This window comes from Sapajus apella, unplaced genomic scaffold, assembly GCF_009761245.1.
Source record: "Sapajus apella isolate SASKATOON/1434 unplaced genomic scaffold, GSC_monkey_1.0 scaffold2, whole genome shotgun sequence".
Taxonomy (NCBI): domain Eukaryota; kingdom Metazoa; phylum Chordata; class Mammalia; order Primates; family Cebidae; genus Sapajus; species Sapajus apella.
In genome coordinates, this window is record NW_022436942.1 from 68,162,505 (window position 1) to 68,183,825 (window position 21,321).

At 44.8% G+C, this 21,321-nt stretch overlaps 1 protein-coding gene and 1 long non-coding RNA gene across 4 annotated transcripts in view; one reads left to right on the plus strand and one right to left on the minus strand.

The window, feature by feature from the left end:
• The window catches only part of ANKRD13A (ankyrin repeat domain 13A), a 40,919-nt gene extending 33,608 nt beyond the window's left edge, over window positions 1-7,311 (plus strand). For 2 of the 3 annotated variants that reach the window (XM_032301253.1, XM_032301261.1), the window contains exons 13-15: window positions 1,654-1,814; window positions 4,447-4,514; window positions 5,247-7,311. In XM_032301253.1, coding sequence (XP_032157144.1) covers window positions 1,654-1,814; window positions 4,447-4,514; window positions 5,247-5,442 — 425 coding nt within the window. In that variant the 3' untranslated portion in view covers window positions 5,443-7,311. The remainder of the gene's footprint in view (window positions 1-1,653; window positions 1,815-4,446; window positions 4,515-5,246) is intronic. The other variant, XM_032301270.1, reaches the window with a different exon arrangement.
• Window positions 7,312-9,039: 1,728 nt separating this feature from the next.
• On the minus strand, window positions 9,040-15,584 carry LOC116566762. Its single transcript, XR_004276007.1, has 2 exons — window positions 15,307-15,584; window positions 9,040-10,341 (listed from the first exon to the last, which is right to left on the minus strand). It is a non-coding gene; the product is annotated as an uncharacterized LOC116566762 (long non-coding RNA).
• Between the last annotated feature and the right edge of the window lie 5,737 nt (window positions 15,585-21,321).

The window sequence follows — 21,321 nt, forward strand, 5'->3', positions numbered from 1 at the left end:
AAATATAACTTAGTTTTGTATTTTGACCTTGAATCTTTTTAAAAAATATTTTTTAATCTTTTTCTTTGCACAGTTGCATGCCCGGGTTTGCCTTTTTTTATCTTGTAATATGCCCGAATTTACTTGTCTTCCCTTTTATTTATAGATTAATTAGAATTAAAAAAAAATATGGTCATGTTGTCTATTAATAAAATTTTACTTTTTACTTTCCAGTCGTTAAGCTTTTGATTTCTTTTTCTTTCCTTATTGCACTGGCTAGGACTTCTAGTACAATGTTGAGTAAGAGTGGTAAGAATGGCTGTCCTTGTCTTGTTCCTGCTTCTATGGGAGGAAGGATTGTTGTGCTTTTAGGTATGATGATAGCTGTGTAGGTTTTTTTGTAAATGTTTCTTACTAGTTGGAGGACAATACTCTCTTATATTCCTAGTTTGCTGAGAGTTATTACCATTTTTAAGTATTGATTTTTGTGAGTTGCTTTTTTGCAACTATTGAGATGGTCCTTTGTTTTTCCCCTGTAGTCTACCAGTAGGAGGAATTAAAAGATAGCATTTTAATGTATATAAATTAAGACTTCGAATAAAAACAATTGAACTCAACAATAATATACAACCTTACGTTCCCATATGGCAATAAAGCTGGGCGGTGTTCATGAAGTTGCACAGCTAAGGAACACTCATGCGCTTTTGGCAGGAAGAGGAAATTGGTATAGTTCCTTGAAGAAAATATTTGGCATTGCTGTGTAAACTAAAGATACGTATGACCTAACAATTCCGAGATGTGTACCCTAAAGAAACTTATGCACATGAGCATCTGGAGACCCCAGTATTGGGCAGCAGCATCCATTCATAACAGCAGAAACCTGGAAATGACCCAAATGTCCTGAGATGATAGAATGTGCTATTGTGCTCTATTAATACAACAGATTAACATATAGTACTGAAAATAAACATTTATAGCTATATGTGTCTAAACTGTTGGATTTCAAAAACTTAATGTTGAATGAAGAAAATCCAATTTGAAGAATAAATTCCTTATGATGCCATTTATGTAGAGTTCACAAACAGGCTAATGCAAACTATTAGGATGATGTGGCAAACACCAGAGAGGAGCTAGGCAGTGAAAACACTATTTGAATTATGTGTTTACCTCTGGAGAGGAAGAAGAGGATGTTGTTAACAAGGGATGTGCCTGCGGTATGGTATTGATAGTGCTGTGTGTCTGAGGGTAGGCAGAGGGCACACAGGCATTTGTTTTATTAGTATCGTTTTTCTTTTAAGTGTTCAGATATTTTATATATACTGTCTTTTATGTATTCACCATATATCTTCATGCAAAAGGAAGAAACACATCAGTGTGACTGTGCATATGTGTTTAGGGGGAGAAATCTTCGCTTTTTATTTTACAGTCTTGTGTATTTTTTTATGACTATTCTTTTTTTTTTTCACTAAAAAAATCAAGGCAAAAAGAAAAAAGCTGTATTCTGGCACTTTTTTCTGTCATGCTTCCTCAGAATCTCTCATATAACAGTAAGCCTTGATTATTATAATTTTGAGCCTTTCTTTTTTTTCTAATGTAAAACATGTTTGCAAAAAGTTGGAGTGGAAATGTATTGTAATGGACTCAGACACTGGACAGTTGCCTTTTGTGTTTCAGCTTCCCACATCACCAACTTTGAGGTTGATCAATCTGTGTTTGAAATTCCTGAATCTTACTACGTTCAAGACAATGGTAGAAATGTGCATTTGCAAGACGAAGATTACGAGATAATGCAGTTTGCCATCCAGCAAAGTCTGCTGGAGTCCAGCAGGAGCCAGGTGTGTTTATCAGAATAAATGGCAGGGCTTGGGAGGTCTTACCCTATGGGTTAGCCTCAGTATTTGGCTAATCTGAAAGACTTATTCTAAATATGAAGTTTGGCACATTCATGGTATTTGCATAGATTATACTTTATGCATCTGGTCTTCTTGCAAAAGCTTGTTATGTAAGAGACCATCTACGTAATCCCAGTCAACACCATTCACAAGATGTCTTCAGGCAGACTTTCCTTTCCCTCATATTCATGTACACAGCTTGTAGTTCTGTACTTTTCTAGATGTGCTTTATCATCTTCTAGTATGCAGTAAATTCACGCTGATTCACACTATCATATTTTTCCTGGAGGATTATCTATGTGTTAGTAGTCTCAGATGAAGGTAGTGAAGTGGATTTGAATCCCACTCCCTCCACAAAGTGTACCATCTCCCTGAACTCTCTCTGGGTCTATAGTGAAACAGAAAGCGAAAGATGGGACAGACCTGTGTAAGCAGAGGGATGTGTGTGTGTATTTGTGTGTGTGTGTGGTCTCCCTATGCTGCATGTGTGTGTATGTGTGTGTGATTAGTCTCCCTATGCTGTGTGTGTGTGTGTGTGTGTGTGTGTGTGTGTGTGTGTGTGTGGTCTCCTTATGCTGCATGTGTGTGTGTGTATGTGTGTGTGATTAGTCTCCCTATGGGTGTGTGTGTGTGTGTGTGTGTGTGTGTGTGTGTGTGGTCTCCCTATACTGCATGTGTGTATGTGTGTGTGATTAGTCTCCCTATGGGGTGTGTGTGTGTGTGTGTGTGTGTGTGTATATGTGTGTTTCTCTGTGTTGCCCAAGTTGGAGTGCAGTGGCTGTTTACAGGCATGATCATAGTGCACCCTCAAACTCCTGGGTTCAAGAGATCCTCCCACCTCGGCCTCCCAAGTAGCTGGGACTAAAGTCACACACCACTGCGCCCAGTAGAACAGTTGGCTTTTATTGTTGTATGTGGTTTTCCCTCCACATCTCTCCATCCTGGGACAGTCCAAGGCTTGAGGTCCTCCTCCCCTAACATCAACTCCTTCCATCTCCTCCCTTCCATGGCTCCTGGCTCTACTAGGGTAGAGTCTGGTCTGCCTCCAGCACCCTCTGGTGTGTCCTGGGTTTCTGCAGTCCATTTATTTGTTAATTGGCTTTTTCTTTCCTTCCATTCTTCATTCAGATGTTTGCAGAATACCTGCTCTGTGCCAGGCTCTGTGCCAGGTGCTGGGAATTCTCTGGGGAAGCAGCCCCTGTCCTCACAGGGCTGCTGCTTTAAAAACAGTACTCACACTCCAGCATCCTCACTGGCTCAAGCTTATGGCTTTCTGGTTTTATTCCTGAGTCTCAGTGCTTGTGTAATGTGAATCTACCTTCTCCACTTACCCCGCCACCACCATGGCCCTATTCTCAGACCTATTCAGTTTTCCAAGGCTGCTACGCTGAGGGCCTGACCCCAAAGCAAGCGTGTTCCCTTTGGGAGGCCTCCTGGGAGAATACCCACCCCTGGACATCACTGTCAGCCTGGTATGCTTTTCCTTTCTCTATGTAAGTGAATTTAGCTCCCCCTGCCAGCTCCCGAGTAGCTACGTAAACCTTGTTGACCATAAGTTTTAACAAGGGGAATAGCCAAAGTCAAAGACTACCAATATTGAATTGTGTCTTCTTATCTTGCCCTAGAAGAATTACTGACTGGTTGCAGTGGCCCATGCCTATAATCCCAGCACTTTGGGAGGCTGAGGTGGGAGGATTGACTGAGCCCAGGAGTTTGAGACCAGCCTGGGCAACATAGTGAGATCCTATCTTTACCCAAAAAAAATTTTTTTTTTTCATTTTTGAGACAGAATGTCATTCGTTTGTCCAAGCTGGAGTGCAGTGGCACAGTATTGGCTCACTGCAACCCCTGCCCCCCAGGTTCAAGCGATTATTCTACCTCAGCCTCCCAAGTAGCTAGGATTACAGGTACCCACCACCACACCTGGCTAATTTTTGTATTTTTAGTAGCAATGGGGTTTCACCATGTTGGCCAGGCTGATCTCAAACTCCTGGCCTCAAGTGATCTGCCCACCTTGGCCTCCCAAACTGTTGGGTTGAGGTGTGAGCCACTGTGCCCAGCCTCTACCAAAAATTAAAAAAAAACTGAGTATGGTGGTGTGCACCTGTATTCCCAACTAGTCAGGAGGCTGAGGTGGGAGGATTTCTTGTGCCCAGGAGGTCAAGGCTACAGTGAGCTACAGTCACACCGCTACACTTAAGCCTGGACAAGAGTGCGACCCTATCTCTAAAAAAATCCCAAAACCTGCTTTGGTCACTTGAACTTTGCCCAAGGTTAGCTGTGGTTTTGTTTTTCGTTTTATATATCTTCCACGTGGGTTAGCTATATTTAATAGATTGATTTTGTAGAAAGAATGAGAAGGTTGTGGCTGTGAATTAGGCTGTGGCATGTTACTACCTGCCACTTAGGTGTTGTTTTTGAGGTAACCCAAGTCCCTGTTAATTTTTCACACAGCACTATCAATAATGGGCATGGAAAGACTTTTAATTTGGTTCTTGCAGCCATCGTTTCCTTACCAGAATGGCACCAATTTCTCCTAAGACGTATTCATGTCTGTCACATTTGTCTTTGCCAGGAACTTTCAGGACCAGCTTCAAATGGAGGGATCAGCCAGACAAATACCTATGACGCCCAGTACGAGAGGTGACTGACATGACTCTGGATTAAACCAGGGTGGACACAGGCACTCAGCAGGCAGGCAGACGCATGGCACTGTGCATTTGGTTCCCAGGCAGATGCATGGTGCCACACACTGGCAGGAAAGACTAGAAAAGTGTTGGCTCTCCTGCTTCCTCTTGTGGCAATTACTCATTATAATAAACTTGCTAGACTCTTGATAGCAAGTTTCCAGGAATGGGTGATAGAATTGCTGACTGGTTCACAGGTCAGTGCCACTGGGGAAAGGTACTGAGTCAGTGTTTTTTGATTGGTTTGATCTCCTGTGAAGGAAGTATGATCACAGGGTCTAGATGTCCTCAGTGGGAAGTTTATATAATTGTAAAGATAAAGAAGTTTGGGGGAACAGCTCCAGAGATTACAGGAAAAACTGCAAGGATTCATTTTACAATGACTTTTCTTATACTTTAGGGGTCTGTGAGAACCTGTTGATGAAGAACCTGAGTTTTGCTTTAAAACGGATTCAAGTTTAATTCCCAGCCCTATCACTTACTGGTTGGGTGGTCTTGGGCAGGAGAGTGGGGTTTCTCACCTGTACACAGCACCTATGCCCCCAGAGTTATGTGGGATCAAATGGTATCATGCATATTAAATGCCTGTCACAGTGTGCCCTTGGTAAGCAGTTAAGAAATGTAGTTGTTGCTGCCACCATGATGATGATAGTAGTGACTCTCCCTTTTTTCCTGTTTTCCAACCCAGGGCCATCCAGGAGAGCCTCCTCAGCAGCACGGAAGGCCTGTGCCCCAGCGCCCTGAGCGAGACAAGCCGTTTTGATAACGACTTGCAGCGGGCCATGGAGCTCTCTGCCAAAGAGCTGGAGGAATGGGAGCTCCGGCTCCAGGAAGAAGAGGCTGAGCTCCAGCAGGTCTTACAGCTATCACTCACTGACAAATAGACCTTTCGGTCCATGGGCTGCACAAAGCAGAGGCTCTGGGCTGTCACAGATGCTGTGTCAACCAGGGCCCTGGGGCCGAGGGCCTGTACCTCGCATGCATGCTGCAGACAACAGCTGCCCCTTCTTTATGCAGAGGTGCAGAACCAGGGACTCCCAGGCCCATCCAGGCTGCTCCCTGAGGTGGAGAAGGGACCAGGGATTGCAGGCCCCATCTCCAGGCTGAGGGGAGGAGAGCATTGTCACTTTCCATTAGCTATATTGGCTTGCAGGTCACATTTTTACTACCAGCTTTAGACAAAACCCCAATCCCCGCAGGTTTGTAGATAAATTTTTATCAAAACAAGTTATTGCAGAGTCAGGGTGCTTTTATATATGAGAGCAGCAGCAGCCTTTGTGGAGTGTGGTCTATGAGAATTGGAGACACTTCTTTACTGTTCACCAAAGAAATGGGTAATCTGTGCTGATCTACTCTTTACCTTTTTACAGGGTTTCTAGGACATTGTCCTTATTCTTCCTTCATCTCCATCTGATTCCATTCCTTCCACACCTAGCTAAAGTTAGAGGAGATACATATAGGATCTATTTTAGATTATTATTAACTATTTGCATCAAATTAAGATACACAAATGGCCATGGATGTTGCCTTAGCCTTAAACATTACTAATAATTTCACATCACCTCACTGCATGCATCAAGGGATCGGATTTGAATTTGTAAAGGCAATTCTTTTGAGAGCAGGATTCTCCAGGTTAAATCAAAGGCAGCTAATCCTGTCCCTGAAGGAGCAGCTAGGGGAAACTGAGACTTACTCTTGAAGTAGGCAAGCTGGCTAAATATTGGAACACACAGAACCAAACCAGGTGTGTTCTACTCCGGCACGAGTGAAGGCTTTCCTCGTAGACACCTAGGAAGAGCCCACTGCATGCCCTAGACTCACTCCAGAGGAAGGATGGACTTGCAACCAGAAAGGGAGCTGAAAACAATGGAGCTCCAGGGCTCTTCATTCAAAAGGGAAAATGATGATTCCACGTTGCTTTTTAGAGTTCAAATCAACATCCTTTCTGGATAAATATATTTTTTAAGAGAATCTTTTTATTATTTGTAAAAGGTATAAAAACAACTACTCCCATCAGTAGCAATACAAGGTTATACATTTTAACCAGATTTTCTCAGGCCTTTTTTGGATACCTTTAGTAGTTAACTCTCTTTTGTCAAACCTCCTGTAAATAACCATCGCAGCATAGCGCAACATACAGAACCCTGGGGATACAGCTGAGGGCACTGCTCGCTGTGGCCCATGTATTCATTCCCACAGGCTGCACTGAAATAACCTGGTAAACAATACCCTCCTCCATTTTGCGTCTGTTTCCTCTGTTGTGCTTCTTTGGGGATAGGAAGAGAAACGTAAACTACTGTTCCAGTTAACGTCTGTATCATACAGTTAGTATTGCCAGTGAAACGTTCCTAGACACAAAGAATTGTGCTTTTAATTCCATTTCACCATCTGCTTCTTTTTTTGTTGTTGTTATGGTCTGACCAAAATTCCTTCTCTGCACATGAGGCCAGTATAGGCAACGTCATATTTATTTCAAATACACAATGTGGCTTTTGTTTACTTGGCGTTTACCATGAGCAAAGACACTTCTTGGAATGGCTGCAGCAAGGCCATGTCCTTGGCTCACGAAGGTGACTCGTAGATGATTTCTGTGTTTGCATTCCACTGCTCTGCTCCCCAAGGTCCTTGCCTTTCTCCCCAGGAATTCACTTAAAAAGGGACTGAGCATTGTGTCAAACTGTTGCAGCATTTTTCATGTGTTCACTCTAAAAATGCAAATAAAGACTGCTTCCTTAGAGGGTGCTCCTACAATATTCCAGTCTTGAGTCTTTTTTCTTTTCAGTTTTTTCTAGTCACTGGATGTACCCACACTTCCTGTTACGTATGTCAGTAGAACATTAAAATGCCTCACATCACTCAGTTCATCACTGCAAAGGTGGCATCCTCCTCCCAGCCTTCCTATCCAGGTTAACAGGCCTCATGCTGCTTGTTTCAAATGGCAACTAAAAACAAGCCAGTGTCGGGCTATGTGGACACCTCTGTGGTCCTCCTGGAGGTGAACTGGCTCTTGTGGGGTAAGGGAAGGCCAGCCAACATCAAAGCTCTGCATCAGTGCTCTCCCTTGAAGCCAAACTGCTTTATGAGGCTGCTCCTAGATGTCCAGATGAAAAGGCTTCTATGTCTTCCTATACCTAAATGTGTTGGTATTAAAAACAACAGTGGTAGTGGCCAGTAGAAATGAATGGGTTCCAGAAACGAGGCTGTATTTCTGGGAAGATGTAAAGGAGCTGCTTTGCTTTTGGGGGAAAGTAAAGATCAATGCTTGAAGCCACAAGGACACTATGAAGAAAACCATTACTCTTTAAGGTCAAGAGGTGCAATGCCTATGGATTATTTAACTAAAAACTGAAACGCTAAGCTTGAGTGGCCCAGTATCAACAGGAACTTTTTTTTTTTTTTTTCCTGAGATGGAGTTTCACTCTTGTAGCCCAGGCTGGAGTGCAATGGTGCCATCTTGGCTCACTGCAACCTCCTCCTCCCAGGTTCAAACGATTCTGCCTCAGCCTCCCAAGTAGCTGGGATTACAGGTGTGTGCCACCATGCCAATATATTTTTTGTATTTTTAGTAGAGATGGGGTTTCACCATGTTGGCTAGGCTGGTGTCAAACTCCTGACTTCAGGTGATCCACCCGCCTCGGCCTCCCCAAAGTGCTGGGATTACAGGCGTGAGCCACCTCACCTGGCCAGAAACTTTAATTGAGCAACTTCTGCATGTTAGACCATTGCTAGGAACTAAGTTCTTAAGGCACTCTGCTCTGTTAACAAGCTTGTCACACCATACATAAATGTGGGATGTCAAGGAAGTGGGGAAGTCTGTTCTAAATAATGACAGGAAAGGGAAGTTGTCATAACTGCCAGCTTGGTCGCACAGTCTCCTGCTGACCACAATGACCTCAAGGAAGATGCACTGGATGTGGAAATTTCAAATGACTCAGTGGTGCAGTGAGTGATGGAGTTCAAAGTCCCACCCAGACCTCTATCTAGAAATATGTGTAGGTGTAAGCCTGACGTCCAGGTGGAAAAAAATACAACATGCAAATGACTCCACAGCCCCTAAATCACAGGCAGCACTAGGAGACTTCTTAATCTCAACTTTAGGCCAGACAAGGTGGCTCACCCTGTAATCCCAGCACTTTGGGAGACCAAGGTGGGTGGTTCATCTGGGTCAGGAGTTAGAGACCAGCCTGGCCAACAGGGTGAAACCCCCTCTGTAATAAAAATACAAAAAAATTATCTGGGCATGGTGGCTCATGCCTGTAATCACAGCTACTTGGGAGGCTGAGGCAGGAGAATCACTTGAAGCCAGGAGGTGGAGGTTGCAGTGAGCCGAGACCGCACCATTGTACTCCAGCCTGGGCAACAAGAATCAAACTCCAACTCAAAAAAAAAAATTCACACTTCACAGAGCTTCCTTAAGTGATGAGATCAAATTCAGACATCTGCATTTCAAACACTTGGGAAATAATTGGTGAAGTAAAACAGTATATAGGATTTTACTTTAATTTTAATTGACATTTTGCTCAAAAGCAGAGAACAGTGAACATTTCAATGGCTCAATGTTACAAGATTACAAACAAAATCCTTAAGTTAAACAGTTACATCTTATTTCAGTTATTTCACATTAAATGCAGGTTGTTAAAATCAGTGCTGTGCTTGAATGAACACAAGATAAGCATTTCAATGTAATAACAAAATTAAATCTAGCACCTTAAAATAAATATTGATGACCACTCTATAAGTATGAAAGTATCATTTGAATAGGAGGAAAAATTCCAGTCCACCAACAGTGCAAACTAATAGCAGCATTTTCAAAGCTGAGATGAAATTTGTGTAAACACACACTGGCCCGCACAGTGGACATGCATTTCTGTTGGCTGGGCCCTCCCCACCCAGGGATGAACAGACCGCCTGCTGAGCCTTTTAGATTCCAAATCTGGAAAGTTACCTCAGTTTCAGACCGTGGGCTAGAAAGACTCAAAGGCAGGGCAAGGGAGATTAATGTGTCTGAGCAGGATAGAGTCCTTTTTGTGAGGGACCAACCTGGTAACATTTCCAGTCCAACCTCAGAGACTTCCAGGCCAAATGTGCATGTAGTAACAGGTCTACCTGATGTGACTCTGCCTTCAGGGGGAGGACCTGAGTGCAGGGCTGGATGCAGGTGAGAAACGAGGGCCCAAGTTCCTCGCAGCTGACACCACTTTGCAACCAGAGCATTCTAGGCCAACTCAGGTGAGAAAAAACATCGGTGATTCTTAACCCGTTGTGACCAAATGGTTCTTAAATAGAGAAAGTCTACATTGTAAGTCTCCCTCTTATTAACATTCTCAAGCATTAATGGTTAGTTCTTTCCAGTGTGGTTCTCACAGGCACTCACAAGGTTACCATGTTTTCTTTCTAATGAACACTCCATCTTTACACTGACCTTTGGAGCTTTCAGGCCTTACTTTTAACAAGTACAGTCAGACAGAAAAAGAAACACTGAGAAGCAAACTGAGGGGCCAATTATTTGCACTACAGTGTTAGGAAAAATAATTGCTAGTAGATGTTCTCTTCTAAATCATTTAGCGTTTACCAACTGTCCAGACCAAAGGTCATTTCCAGGTAGGAAAGTTTTGATTCCAACTTCTCCACTGGCCCATGTGCAACACAACTTATCCTATTCCCAAATACTCATTGAAGAACTTGTTTGTCTGGCTGTCACCGACGCCGAATGGGCTTGTAGACACAAAATGCCATAAGGATGACAGTCACAAGCAGGATGCTGAAAATGGTTCCCATCAACACTGCAAAGGGAAAACAGGTTACTTCCAAATGGCAGCTCCAGGTCATCCACTCACCATCAATGATTGATCAAATGCCACTTGCTGCCAGGCACTATGTCAGGTGCTGTACAAACAGCTGTAAACAGACCCTCTCTCCAGGTGTCTCCATCTACTGTCACAGGAGAAATATACAGGTGAGAGCATTTCACACAGCTCGATTTACCGTGAAAAAAAAAACCAGTAACATGCTGGGGATGGAGACAGGGTGGGCAGCAGGAGGTGAGACGGTCAGGAAGCATACGAGGAGGAGACTCTCAAGCTGAGACAGGCCGGGTGCAATGGCTCACACCTGTAATCCCAGTACTTTGGAAGGCCTAGGTGGGTGGATCACTTGAGGTCAGAAGTTCAAGACCAGCCTGGCCAACATGGTGAAACCCAGGTTCTACACAAAAATTTGTCAGGCATAGTGGCATGTGCCTATAGCCCCAGCTATGCAGGAGCCTGAGGCATGTGAATCGCTTGAACCCAGGAGGTGGAGGTAGCAGTGAGCCGAGATTGCGCCACTGGGCCACAAAGTGAGACTCCATCTTAAAAACAAAAAAACAAAAAACAAAAAAAAACAAGCTGAGCCCTTATAAGTAAAGCTCTGCAGGGAGCTCACTGCAGGCCCAAGGATCAGCTGAGGAAGAGCCTTGAGGCCTGAATCAGCCGATACACTCAGTGAACAGAAAGGAGGCAACCAGGCAAGGAGTACAGGAAGAGAGGCAGGAAATCAGGCTGGAGAGGAAGGCTGGGGCCAGTCTGTGCAGGGCCTTGGAGACCATGAAGGAAACATAAATTTTAAGTTTAAAGAGAAGCCATTGGGGGGTTGTAGGCAAAAGAATAACATCCTCTGATTTAGTTGAAAAAAAAAAAAAAAAAGATCCCTCTGGATTTTGTGTGGAAAATTTTCTGATTACAGGGGGACAAGAGAGCAGGAAACCCAACTATGTCTTTAAAGCCATTAATAAAGATCTGAGGATTCATTCAAGTATTTCAGTCCCAAGATGAGTCTTGACAAGGGCCTTTTGACCAGAGAAGCAACTAACTCACAAATCTGTTATGTTTTTAAGACTAAATTTCACACCTGAAATTTTCAAGGTGCTCAGGTGAGAAATTGGAGCTACAATTGATTACACAAGTTGAGCCCTGGTGGTAGAGGATAAGGAATTGGGCTTTAAACTACTACAAAACAAAAAAAGAAAAAAAATACATAAACTACTAACGTAACCAGCAACCTGTTAGAGGTTTATTCAATAGCAGCAGTGTTATGAATCCTGTTTCTGTGACTATCTCAGCAATCTTGGGATGCATTCAAAACAAACAAATGTACACTGATGTGTGTTTGTAGGGACCTCAGGTTCCAGACCAGGGTTGTTCTTCAGTCTCATTACTGTTCCTTTGAAAAACCAAGATTTGACCATAGTTTTACTTAAATCAGTAACTGTGTGGTATCTGTGATCCCCTTTCCCTACCCTCCATGCTTAAACCAGTTATTATTTTAAAACTGACTATATAGAAAAGTCATCTTTTTTTGGTGAGTGAGGGGGAGGAAGGAAGGAGAAGGTGACAAAGACAGCATGTCATAACTCCAAAAGCTAGAAGTAATTTTAAGATCTTTGTCAAACAAAATCTATAATCTACATGAACTAAATGTCGTGTCTCAAAATAGCCCTTGTTAAATAAATATCTGCCCTAATTTCCAAAAGAATTCTAAATTTCTAAGGTTTGGACTACAATTGAACTTAAAGTTCAATTTATAAAATTTCATTTAAATCAACCATTTTCTTGTATTTTGCATTTTGGAAGGGCTCTAAAAAAATTTTAAACTCCTTTTGAAGAATCCTCTTCACCGAAAAAAACAAACAAAAAACCTCCCAAAGCAGGAATGCAGAAGACTGAATTGGGGGATGGAAATCTACCTTTAAGAAATAAAAATGGCTGGGCACAGTGGCTCACACTTGTAATCCCAGCACAGGCCAAGACAGGTGGATCACCTGAGGACAGGAGTTTGAGACTAGTCTGACCAACATGGCAAAACCCCATCTCTATTAAAAATACAAAAATTGCTGGGCACGGTGGCTCACACCTGTAATCCCAGCACTACGGGAGGCTGAGGTGGGCAAATCATGAGGTCAAGAGATCGAGACCATCCTGGCCAACATGGTGAAACCCCATCTCTACTAAAAAATACAAAAATTAGCTGGGCGTGGTGGTGCGTGCCTGTACTCCCAGCTACTTAGGAGGCTGAGGCAGGAGAATTGCTTGAACCTGGGAAGCGGAGGTTGCAGTGAGCTGAGATCGTGCCACTGTACTCCAGCCTGGCGCCTGGCGACAAAGCAAGACTCTGTCTCAAAAAAAAAAAAAAAAAAAATTAGCCGGGCACAGTGGCAGGCGCCTGTAATCCCAGCTACTTGGGAGGCTGAGGCAAGAGAATCACTTGAACCTGGGAGCCAGAGGTTGCAGTGAGCTGAGATCACATCATTGCACTCCAGCCTGGGCAACAGAGCTAGACTCCATATCAAAAAATTAAAAAAAATAAAAATAAAATTTAAAAAGGAGCTGATCACTCTGGCTGTCCATAAAAAATAAATAAATAAATAAAAAGGAGCTTACAACCATGAGTTGTTAGGCATACAGTGGCCATGCATGTGGGGACTGATCAGTTCTCCCACTAGTCATCCTTTCACTTCTCGCTATACTTCGCACACACTGACAGTTCGCTGAATGGCAGGCCCAGGTAGAACCTTAAAGGACTGTTTTAGGCCGGATGTGGTGGCTCGTGCCTGTAATCCCAGCACTTTGAGAGGCCAGGGCAGGCAGATCATGAGATCAAGAGACTGAGACCATCCTGACCAACATGGTTAAGCCCTATCTCTACTAAAAACACAAAAATTAGCTGGGCATGATGGTGTGCACCTGTAGTCCCAGTTACTTGGGAGGCTGAGGCAGGACAATTACTTGAACCCGGGAGGCTTGCAGTGAGTTCGAGACCAGCCTAACCAACATGGTGAAACACTGCCTCTACTAAAAATACAAAAATCAGCTGGGCGTGGTGGCACATGCCTGTAATCCCAGCTACTCGGGAGGCTAAGGCAGGAGAATCACTTGAACCCGGGAGGCAGAGGTTGCAGGGCGCTGAGATCATGACGTTGCACTCCAGCCTGGGCAATAAGAGCAAAACTCCGTATTAAAAAAAAAAAAACGCGACTATACAGGATTGCATATGACAGCATTTCTCAAACTATCTATAGCAAAGAAATAGTTTTTATAATTTTTAGTCTGTCTCAGACCACTACATAGCCCTACTGTGCATGACTAATAACCAGCTCCCTTCATCTGCAAAGCATGCCAGTTCAGAGACACCTAGAACTGTCTCTAAGTGCTTGGATGTTGCAACAATGTCAAACTGTTAAGTTTCAAAACACTCTCAATTTCTGTAGTCATCTCTTTGCAGATAACATAGTTTGCAGACTCACACTGGTCTGCAGGCTACACTTTCAGTAGTACTGTTCCACAGCAGTGGTTCTCAAATGGGGATCTGGCCTCCAGTGAACATTTGGCAACGTCTGGAGAGATTGTGATTACCTTGATTGGGGGTGGGGGTGCTACTGGTATCGAAGGGCTGGGGATGCCGCCAAGGTTCTTATAGTGTTTAGGATAGTCCCCCTTGCCCACTGAAATCATGTATTCAACATGTCGTAATATCCAGGTTGAGAAACCCTGTTCTGAAGGATCGAGTGGATAATGTGTGGAAACTAGATATGTAGAGTGTGATGTGTAGACTGCCAGGTACACAGGAAGGGGTAACCACATGGCAGACATTGAGTTCATGTAGAGTCATGATAATCCAAAATGATACTAGTAGCCACTTTGGAGATATACAGATGTACCAAGGATATACAGTAGGAAAGGAAGGCTTTGGCAAGAGGCAGATTTATTGTGAAGTTTGCTAAGCTGTAAGTTCCAGAATTCCTTCCAAAGCCATGCACACACACTTATGTATGTAGTGTGTGTGTGTGTTGAAGATATCCTCCCACAATTTATGTTTCAAGCCCTACCAAACAAGTTCTAGTATTGGCCTCATCGCTTCCTAGCTATGTAACTTGGGGCAAATAACTTCACTTCTCTGAGCCTCATTTTCCTTATCTGAAAAATAGAGCTGAAAGGTCAGGTGCAGTGGCTCACACTTGTAATCCCAACACTTTGGGAGGCCGAGGCGGGAGGATTGCTTTAGCCCTTGAGTTTGAGACCAGCCTGGGCAACAAAATGAGACCCCCATCTCTACAAAAAGTAAACAACAACAACAACAAAATTAGCCGGGCATGGTGACGCCTGCCTGTAGTCCCAGCTACTCGCCTGGGAGGCTGAGGTAGGAGGATCACTAAACCCAGGAAGCCGAGGCTCAGGGAGCCAAGACCGTGCCACAGCACTCCAGCCTGGGCGACAGAGACCCTATCTTAAAAGAAAAAAAAAAAAAAATAGGGCTGCAAAATCGTACCTTTCTCATTAAGTTATTCGCGTATACAAAATGCTTAGCACAAGACATGGGATATAGGAAATGCTCAACAACTGTTGTTTTTGCAACAAATGCTGGCTCCTTTGGGAAAGAAGAGGGGTGGGGTAAATGTTGTGCCTTGTCTAGCTTCAGCCCACACAGCCAGAGAGGAGGGGACCCAGACTGAGACCCAGACTGCACTTCATTGATGGGCAACCGGCACATACTGAGAGCCTACTGGACACCATGCCTTGTGTGGACCGGTAAAGCTCAGGCCTTCTGCCCCCCTTTTGGAGGCGGGGTCTTGCGGACCCCTGAGAGGCCTCAGCTGCACCCCCTCCCATCCATCCCCCTACTCTAACCCCTGTCCACTCCGCACATGCCCGGCTCCAGCACCCAGAGCAAAACTCAGGCACTACCCGCCGCCCGCCAGCCCGAGGGCCGCTTACCCAGGTTCTGCCCGCGCAGCACCGCGTATGGCCGGCTCCGCTCCTGCGGATCCACGGGGCTCGGGGCCTCTACTTGCTCCACCAGGAGGCTGCAGAGGCCAAGGCACAGCCACAATAACGCAGGGCGCAGCATCTTCTCCAGCCCTGCAGAGGGAGAGAGGCCACTTCCGTTGCAAGCTTTGCCTCTGTCTCCTCCCAGGTCTCACTGCGTCGCTGCCACCGCCCTCCGGGCGCGCGTCATTGCCATGGTAACTGTGCGACCTGTCTAAGTTCCGCTTCTGCCCAAGATTTGTTCCGGATTAAGTTCCTCCATAACGAACGTTTCCCCCGAACCAGCTTTCCGTTCGGATCAACTTTCCGTTTGTGCCAACGTTCCGCTACGATTACCGTTCTGCCATGCTTGGTGTTCCCTCATCCATTGGGGTAGAGGTCTTGTCGGTCCATTTGGGTCCTATAGATTTTTTATGAATCCATGCATTTTCTTATTAAACCTTCATTACAGGACTGGAAAATAGATACTATGTTTCTGTTCTACAAATGCCACCCGTTAAAACGTGCGCACTGAATCAAGAGACCCCCTCAAACAGGCTTTGTGTGAGCAACACGACTGTTTATTCACCTGGGTGCAGGTGGGCTGAGACCAAAAAGGGCGTCTGCCAAGGGCGGTGGGATAGGAGTTGGTTTTATAGGTTTGGGGTGGGCAGTGGAAAGTTACAGTTTAGGGCGGTTTTTTGCAAGCTTGGTGGGGGTCGTAGGGTTTGGAGTTGCGAGGTTGACCAAGGTCCGTTACAAAGTCCAATGGCCTTATCAATTAGGATCCGAATAGGGAACCATGGAGAATGTCTCAAAGTTAAGTAGGCGCCGCAGGGGTTGATTATTTCTTCCACTTTTCATGGTCTTCCAGTCACTTTAGATTTTCCAGGAACTCATCTGGAGTGTCCGTGCAGATCACAGAGGTTAACATGGCGTCCATGGCACCGTGAGTCAGCCTAAAAGATCTTACACCACCTTCTCAGGGAGCCTTTGCCCAGGTATCCTTTTCTAAAATTGCAACTCTCCCTTAACGTACATTCTCCCTACCCTCGTTCTCTTTCATTCCCCTCATTCACTTTAGACTCATCACCGTTTACCTTATACATTTAATGTACATTTGATAATTTTCTGAGGACCTGCTCTGCCCTACCATGTAAAGTCCATGAGCACAGCAATTTTGTTCTTGCTCTCTGTTCCATCCAGAGACTGGAAGAGTAAGTAGCATATTCTATTCAGTGAGTGTTTGCTGTATATATGAGGGAACTGAGCTAAGGGTTTGTCCCAACGCTACACACAAAAAGTGGCAGAGCTGGAATTTGACCCAAGCATAGTTCTGAATCTGGAGGCTTTACAACCTCACACATTGCCTCACTTCCTGAAGGCTTGATTTGTAGTGGAATTAGTACCGTCTACGTCACAATAGATGTGCAATACAAATGTCAGAAGTCTGTGAACCAGAGCAAGTTCATCTTAAATGGGAGCTGGGTAAAATGAGGCAGAAACCTACTGGGCTGCATTCCCAGGTGGTTAAAGCATTCTAAGTCACAGGATGAGATAGGAGGTCAGCGCAAAATACAGGTCATGAAGACCTTGCTGATAAAACAGGTTGCAGTAAAGGAACGGGCCAAAACCCACCAAAAACCAAAATGGTGACAAGAATGACCTGTGGTCATCCTCACTGCTACACTCCCACCAGCGCCATGACAGTTTATAAATGCCATGGCAATGTCAGGAAGTTACCCTATATAGTCTAAAAAGGGGAGGCATGAATAATCTACCCCTTGCTTAGCATATCATCAATAAATAACCATAAAAATGTGCAACCAGCAGCCTTTGGGGCTGCTAAGTCTATGGAGTAGCCATTCTTTTGTTCCTTTACTTTCTTTTCTTTTTTTCCTTTTTCTGAGACAGAGTCTTGCTCTGTTCCCCAGTCTGGAGTTTAGTGGCGCAATCTCAGTTCACTGCAACCTCTGCCTCCCGTATTCAAGCAATTCTCCTGCCTCAGCCTCCTGAGTAGCTGGGATTACAAACACGCGCCACCATACCTAACACCCAGCTAATTTTTGTATTTTTAGTAGATATGGGGTTTTGCCATGTTGGCCAGGCTGGTCTCGAACTCCTAACCTCAGATGATCCACCCGCTTTGGCCTCCCAAAGTTCTGGGATTACAGGTGTGAGCCACCACACCCGGCTTATTCCCTTACTTTCTTAATAAACTTGCTTACACTTTGCACTGCAGACTTGTCCTGAATTCTTTCCTTCACTAGATCCAAGAACCCACTCTTGGGGTCTGGATCAGAACCCCTTTCCTGTAACATATTTCTGACGACCACAGAAGGACTATAGTGCAGAAACCCTGACCCAATGGCTATCTTTGGGTAAGTGTTGGGGTCTAGTAACACTACTAGGTGCTTGCCTGCAAAGGGAAGGTATAATCTGCTGTGTTAAAGACACTGTGCACCAACTTCTTCACTCCATTCTCCACGATCTCCTCCTTCACCTGTGCTATCTTTTTCACCTTGTTGTGCACAGAACTGATGACAGGCTCTTTCCCCTGGAACAGCTTGTCACTCACCAGAGTAAAGCCAAATGGCAGACACAGGAAAGTATCAATGGGAGGCATAACAGCAGGTTGGGAGGCGGGCTCTGCAGGCCACTTCCATTCCAATCCTAGCTCTGCTGCATGACTTGCTTCTGTGTGACGCGTTTTTCCTCTCTGCCCAATTGGAAGCATAGTCATACCTACCTCATGGATTGTGAGGATCAAATGATATATGTCTGCAAGCTCCTTTGCCCAGTATCTGGCACATAGTGAGCACTTGCTAAAGGAAACCTACTGTCCCCAATCCCCTTCTTTAACATTGCTGAACACGGACCCTCATAGATAGGACAGCTTCTCGAGTCATAAAGTCCCACTCCAGTGTGTTCACCAGCTTTGCCTGGAGGCTCAATAACACATCAGCACCTTCCAGTCTAAGGCTGTGTCTGGTCCATTTTCAGAAACACCCACTAGCTTTATCAATAGCATGGAAAATGGCAGCTACTCTCTCTCTTTCTCTCTTTTCATTCTGGAGAAAAGGCCTTGCTCTGTCGCCCAGGCTGGAGTGCAGTGGCGCGATCATAGCTCACTGCAACCTCCAGCTCCTGAGCTCAAATTGATCCTCCCACCTCAGCCTCCTGAGTAGCTGGAACTACAGGTGTATATCACCACAGCCAGCTAATTTGTATTATTTTTTTGTAGAGACAGGTCTCTTTATGTTGCTCAGGCTGGTCTTGAACTCCTGGCCTCAAGTGGTTCTCCACCTCAGCCTCCCGAAATGTTGTGGTTACAGATGTGAGCCACCACAGCAGGCTGCAGGAGCTACTCGTTACTCAGCAGTTTATATGTGCCAAGTGCTCTACAAGCACCACCTCCTTTACGCCTCACAACAGTAGGAGATAGTTACCGATTGATTAGATACCTGTGCCACTGAGTCCAGCATAAAGCGTTTGTTTGAAATGCTTTGTTTACTCATTCAGAGTTTATTTATTGAGTACCTTCTCTCGGCCCAGCTGCTGAGTGATATTAGCAAGTATAAGATGATGGCTGCCCTCTATGAGCTGACCTTGGGAAGCTGAGACAGAGTGGGCCAAAACTCAGCCCCTGCTGTTCTCCACCTTGGCTGTGTAACCATCCAGGGAGTTTTCGAAACTGTAGCTCCCCAGTCTCATCCCTGGAGACTATGATTCCGTGAGTCTGGAGAGTTATCCAGATACCTATATCCAGATACTGAGGCAGGAGAATTGCTTGAACCTGGGAGGCGGAGGCTGCAGTGAGCCAAGATCTTGCCACTGCACTACAGCCTGGGTGACAGAGCAAGTCTCTGTCTTGGGGAAAAAAAAAAAAAAAGTTCCCAGATGATTCTAATGCATAGCTGGGGCTGAGAACCACTGGGCAGCTCCTGAAAAGAGAGCTCATATTTGACATAGCAAGTACATTTGAAGAAGAGCATTCCCCATGACCCAGCAATAAAACTCTTATATATGTGCCCCAGAGAAATTCTTTACATGTGCTGGAGTTACAGAATTATGTACAAGAGAAACTCTTGTACATATGCTTCAGCAGCATTGCTTATAGGAGGGAAAGCAAGAAATAACCCAAATGTTCTCAAACAATGGATAAATAAATTGTTGCATTCATACAATCGGTTGCTTTGGACCAGGCACGGTGACTCATGCCTCAGCACTTTGGGAGGTTGAGGTGGGAGAATTGCTTGAGCCCCAGGAGTTTGAGACCACCCTGAACAACACAATAAAACCCTGTGTCGACTAAAAATACAGAAATTGCCGATGGCTGAGAGTTTCACAGCAAGCACAGCTGAACCCGGGAAGGTCCAGCTCTGTGGGGAAGGGGTGTCCGCCGAAGGAAAACAAAGAAACAGAAACAACATCACCACCAACAAGCTGGACGTCCACTCAGAGACCCAATCTGAAAGTCAGCAATTACAAAGACGACAGTGACTACATAATTGGAAGTAAATCACTCCTCAGTAATTACATAGCATTTCACAGGTTTAAATGAAATATTTCTTGGCTGCTTGTTTGTTATTTTCCTCCCTTATTCCTTCCTGTCTCCATTGTTAAGCACAGTTCTTGGCACAAAAGAGGTTTTCAATACCCATTTTTAGACTGCATTCTAGCCTGTGCCACAAAGCAAGACTCCTGTTCTCTCTCCCTCTTTCTCTTCCTCTTTCGTTCTTTCATTCTTTTTTCTTTTTCTCTTCCTCTTTCTTTTTCTCTTTCATTCTTTTTTCTTTCTTTCTCTCATTTCTTTCTCTTTTCTTTTACTTTCTTTTTTCCCTTTCTCAAAAAAGAAAGAAAAAATACAGAAATTAGCTGGGTGTGATGGCACATGGCTGTAGTCCCAGCTACTCAGGAGGCCAAGGTGGGAGCATTGCTTGGGCCCAGGAGTTCAAGGCTATGGTAAGTTGTGATTGTACCCCTGCACTCCAGCCAGGGCAACAGAGCAAGACCCTGTCTCAAAAATAAAATAGAATTTTTTTTTTTTTTTTTTTTTGAGACGGAGTTTCACTCATGTTACCCAGGCTGGAGTGCAATGGCGCGATCTTGGCTCACCGCAACCTCCGCCTCCTGGGTTCAGGCAATTCTCCTGCCTCAGCCTCCTGAGTAGCTGGGATTACAGGCACGCACCACCATGCCCAGCTAATTTTTTGTATTTTTGGTAGAGACGGGGTTTCACCATGTTGACCAGGATGGTCTCGATCTCTTGACCTCGTGATCCACCCGCCTCGGCCTCCCAAAGTGCTGGGATTACAGGCTTGAGCCACCGCGCCCGGCCTAAATAGAATATTTTTTTTAATGGGATGCTTTGTAGCAGTGAAAATGGATCAACTAGAGATGTGCATATCAACATGGGAATCACTCAACATTGAACAAACAAAGCAAGCTGCAGAGTGATATAAAGTTTAGAGAAATCCAAAGCGACGCCATGTTCTCACAATTACCTATACGTGAATGTGGACAGCAGCACTATTCAAATAACCCAGATGTTCATCTATGGATGAATGGATAGGCAAAATGTGCTCTATCCATACAATGAGATATTATTCAGCCATTAAAAAAGGAACAGAGGCCGGGTGCAGTGGCTCACACCTTAATCCCAGTATTTTGGGAGGCAGAGGCCGTTGGATTACAAGGTCAGGGGTTCTAGACCAGCCTGGCCAATGTGGTGAAACCCTGTCTCTACTAAAAATACAAAAATTAGCTGGGCGTGGCTGGGCATGGTGGCTCACACCTGTAATTCCAGTGCTTCGGGAGGCTGGGGTGGGTGGATCACCTGAGGTCAGGAGTTTGAGACCAGCCTGACCAACATGGTAAAATCCTGTCTCTACTATAATACAAAAATAAGCCAGGTGTGGTGGCGCACACCTCTAATCTCAGCGACTCGGGAGGCAGGGGCAGGAGAATCGCCTGAACCCGGGA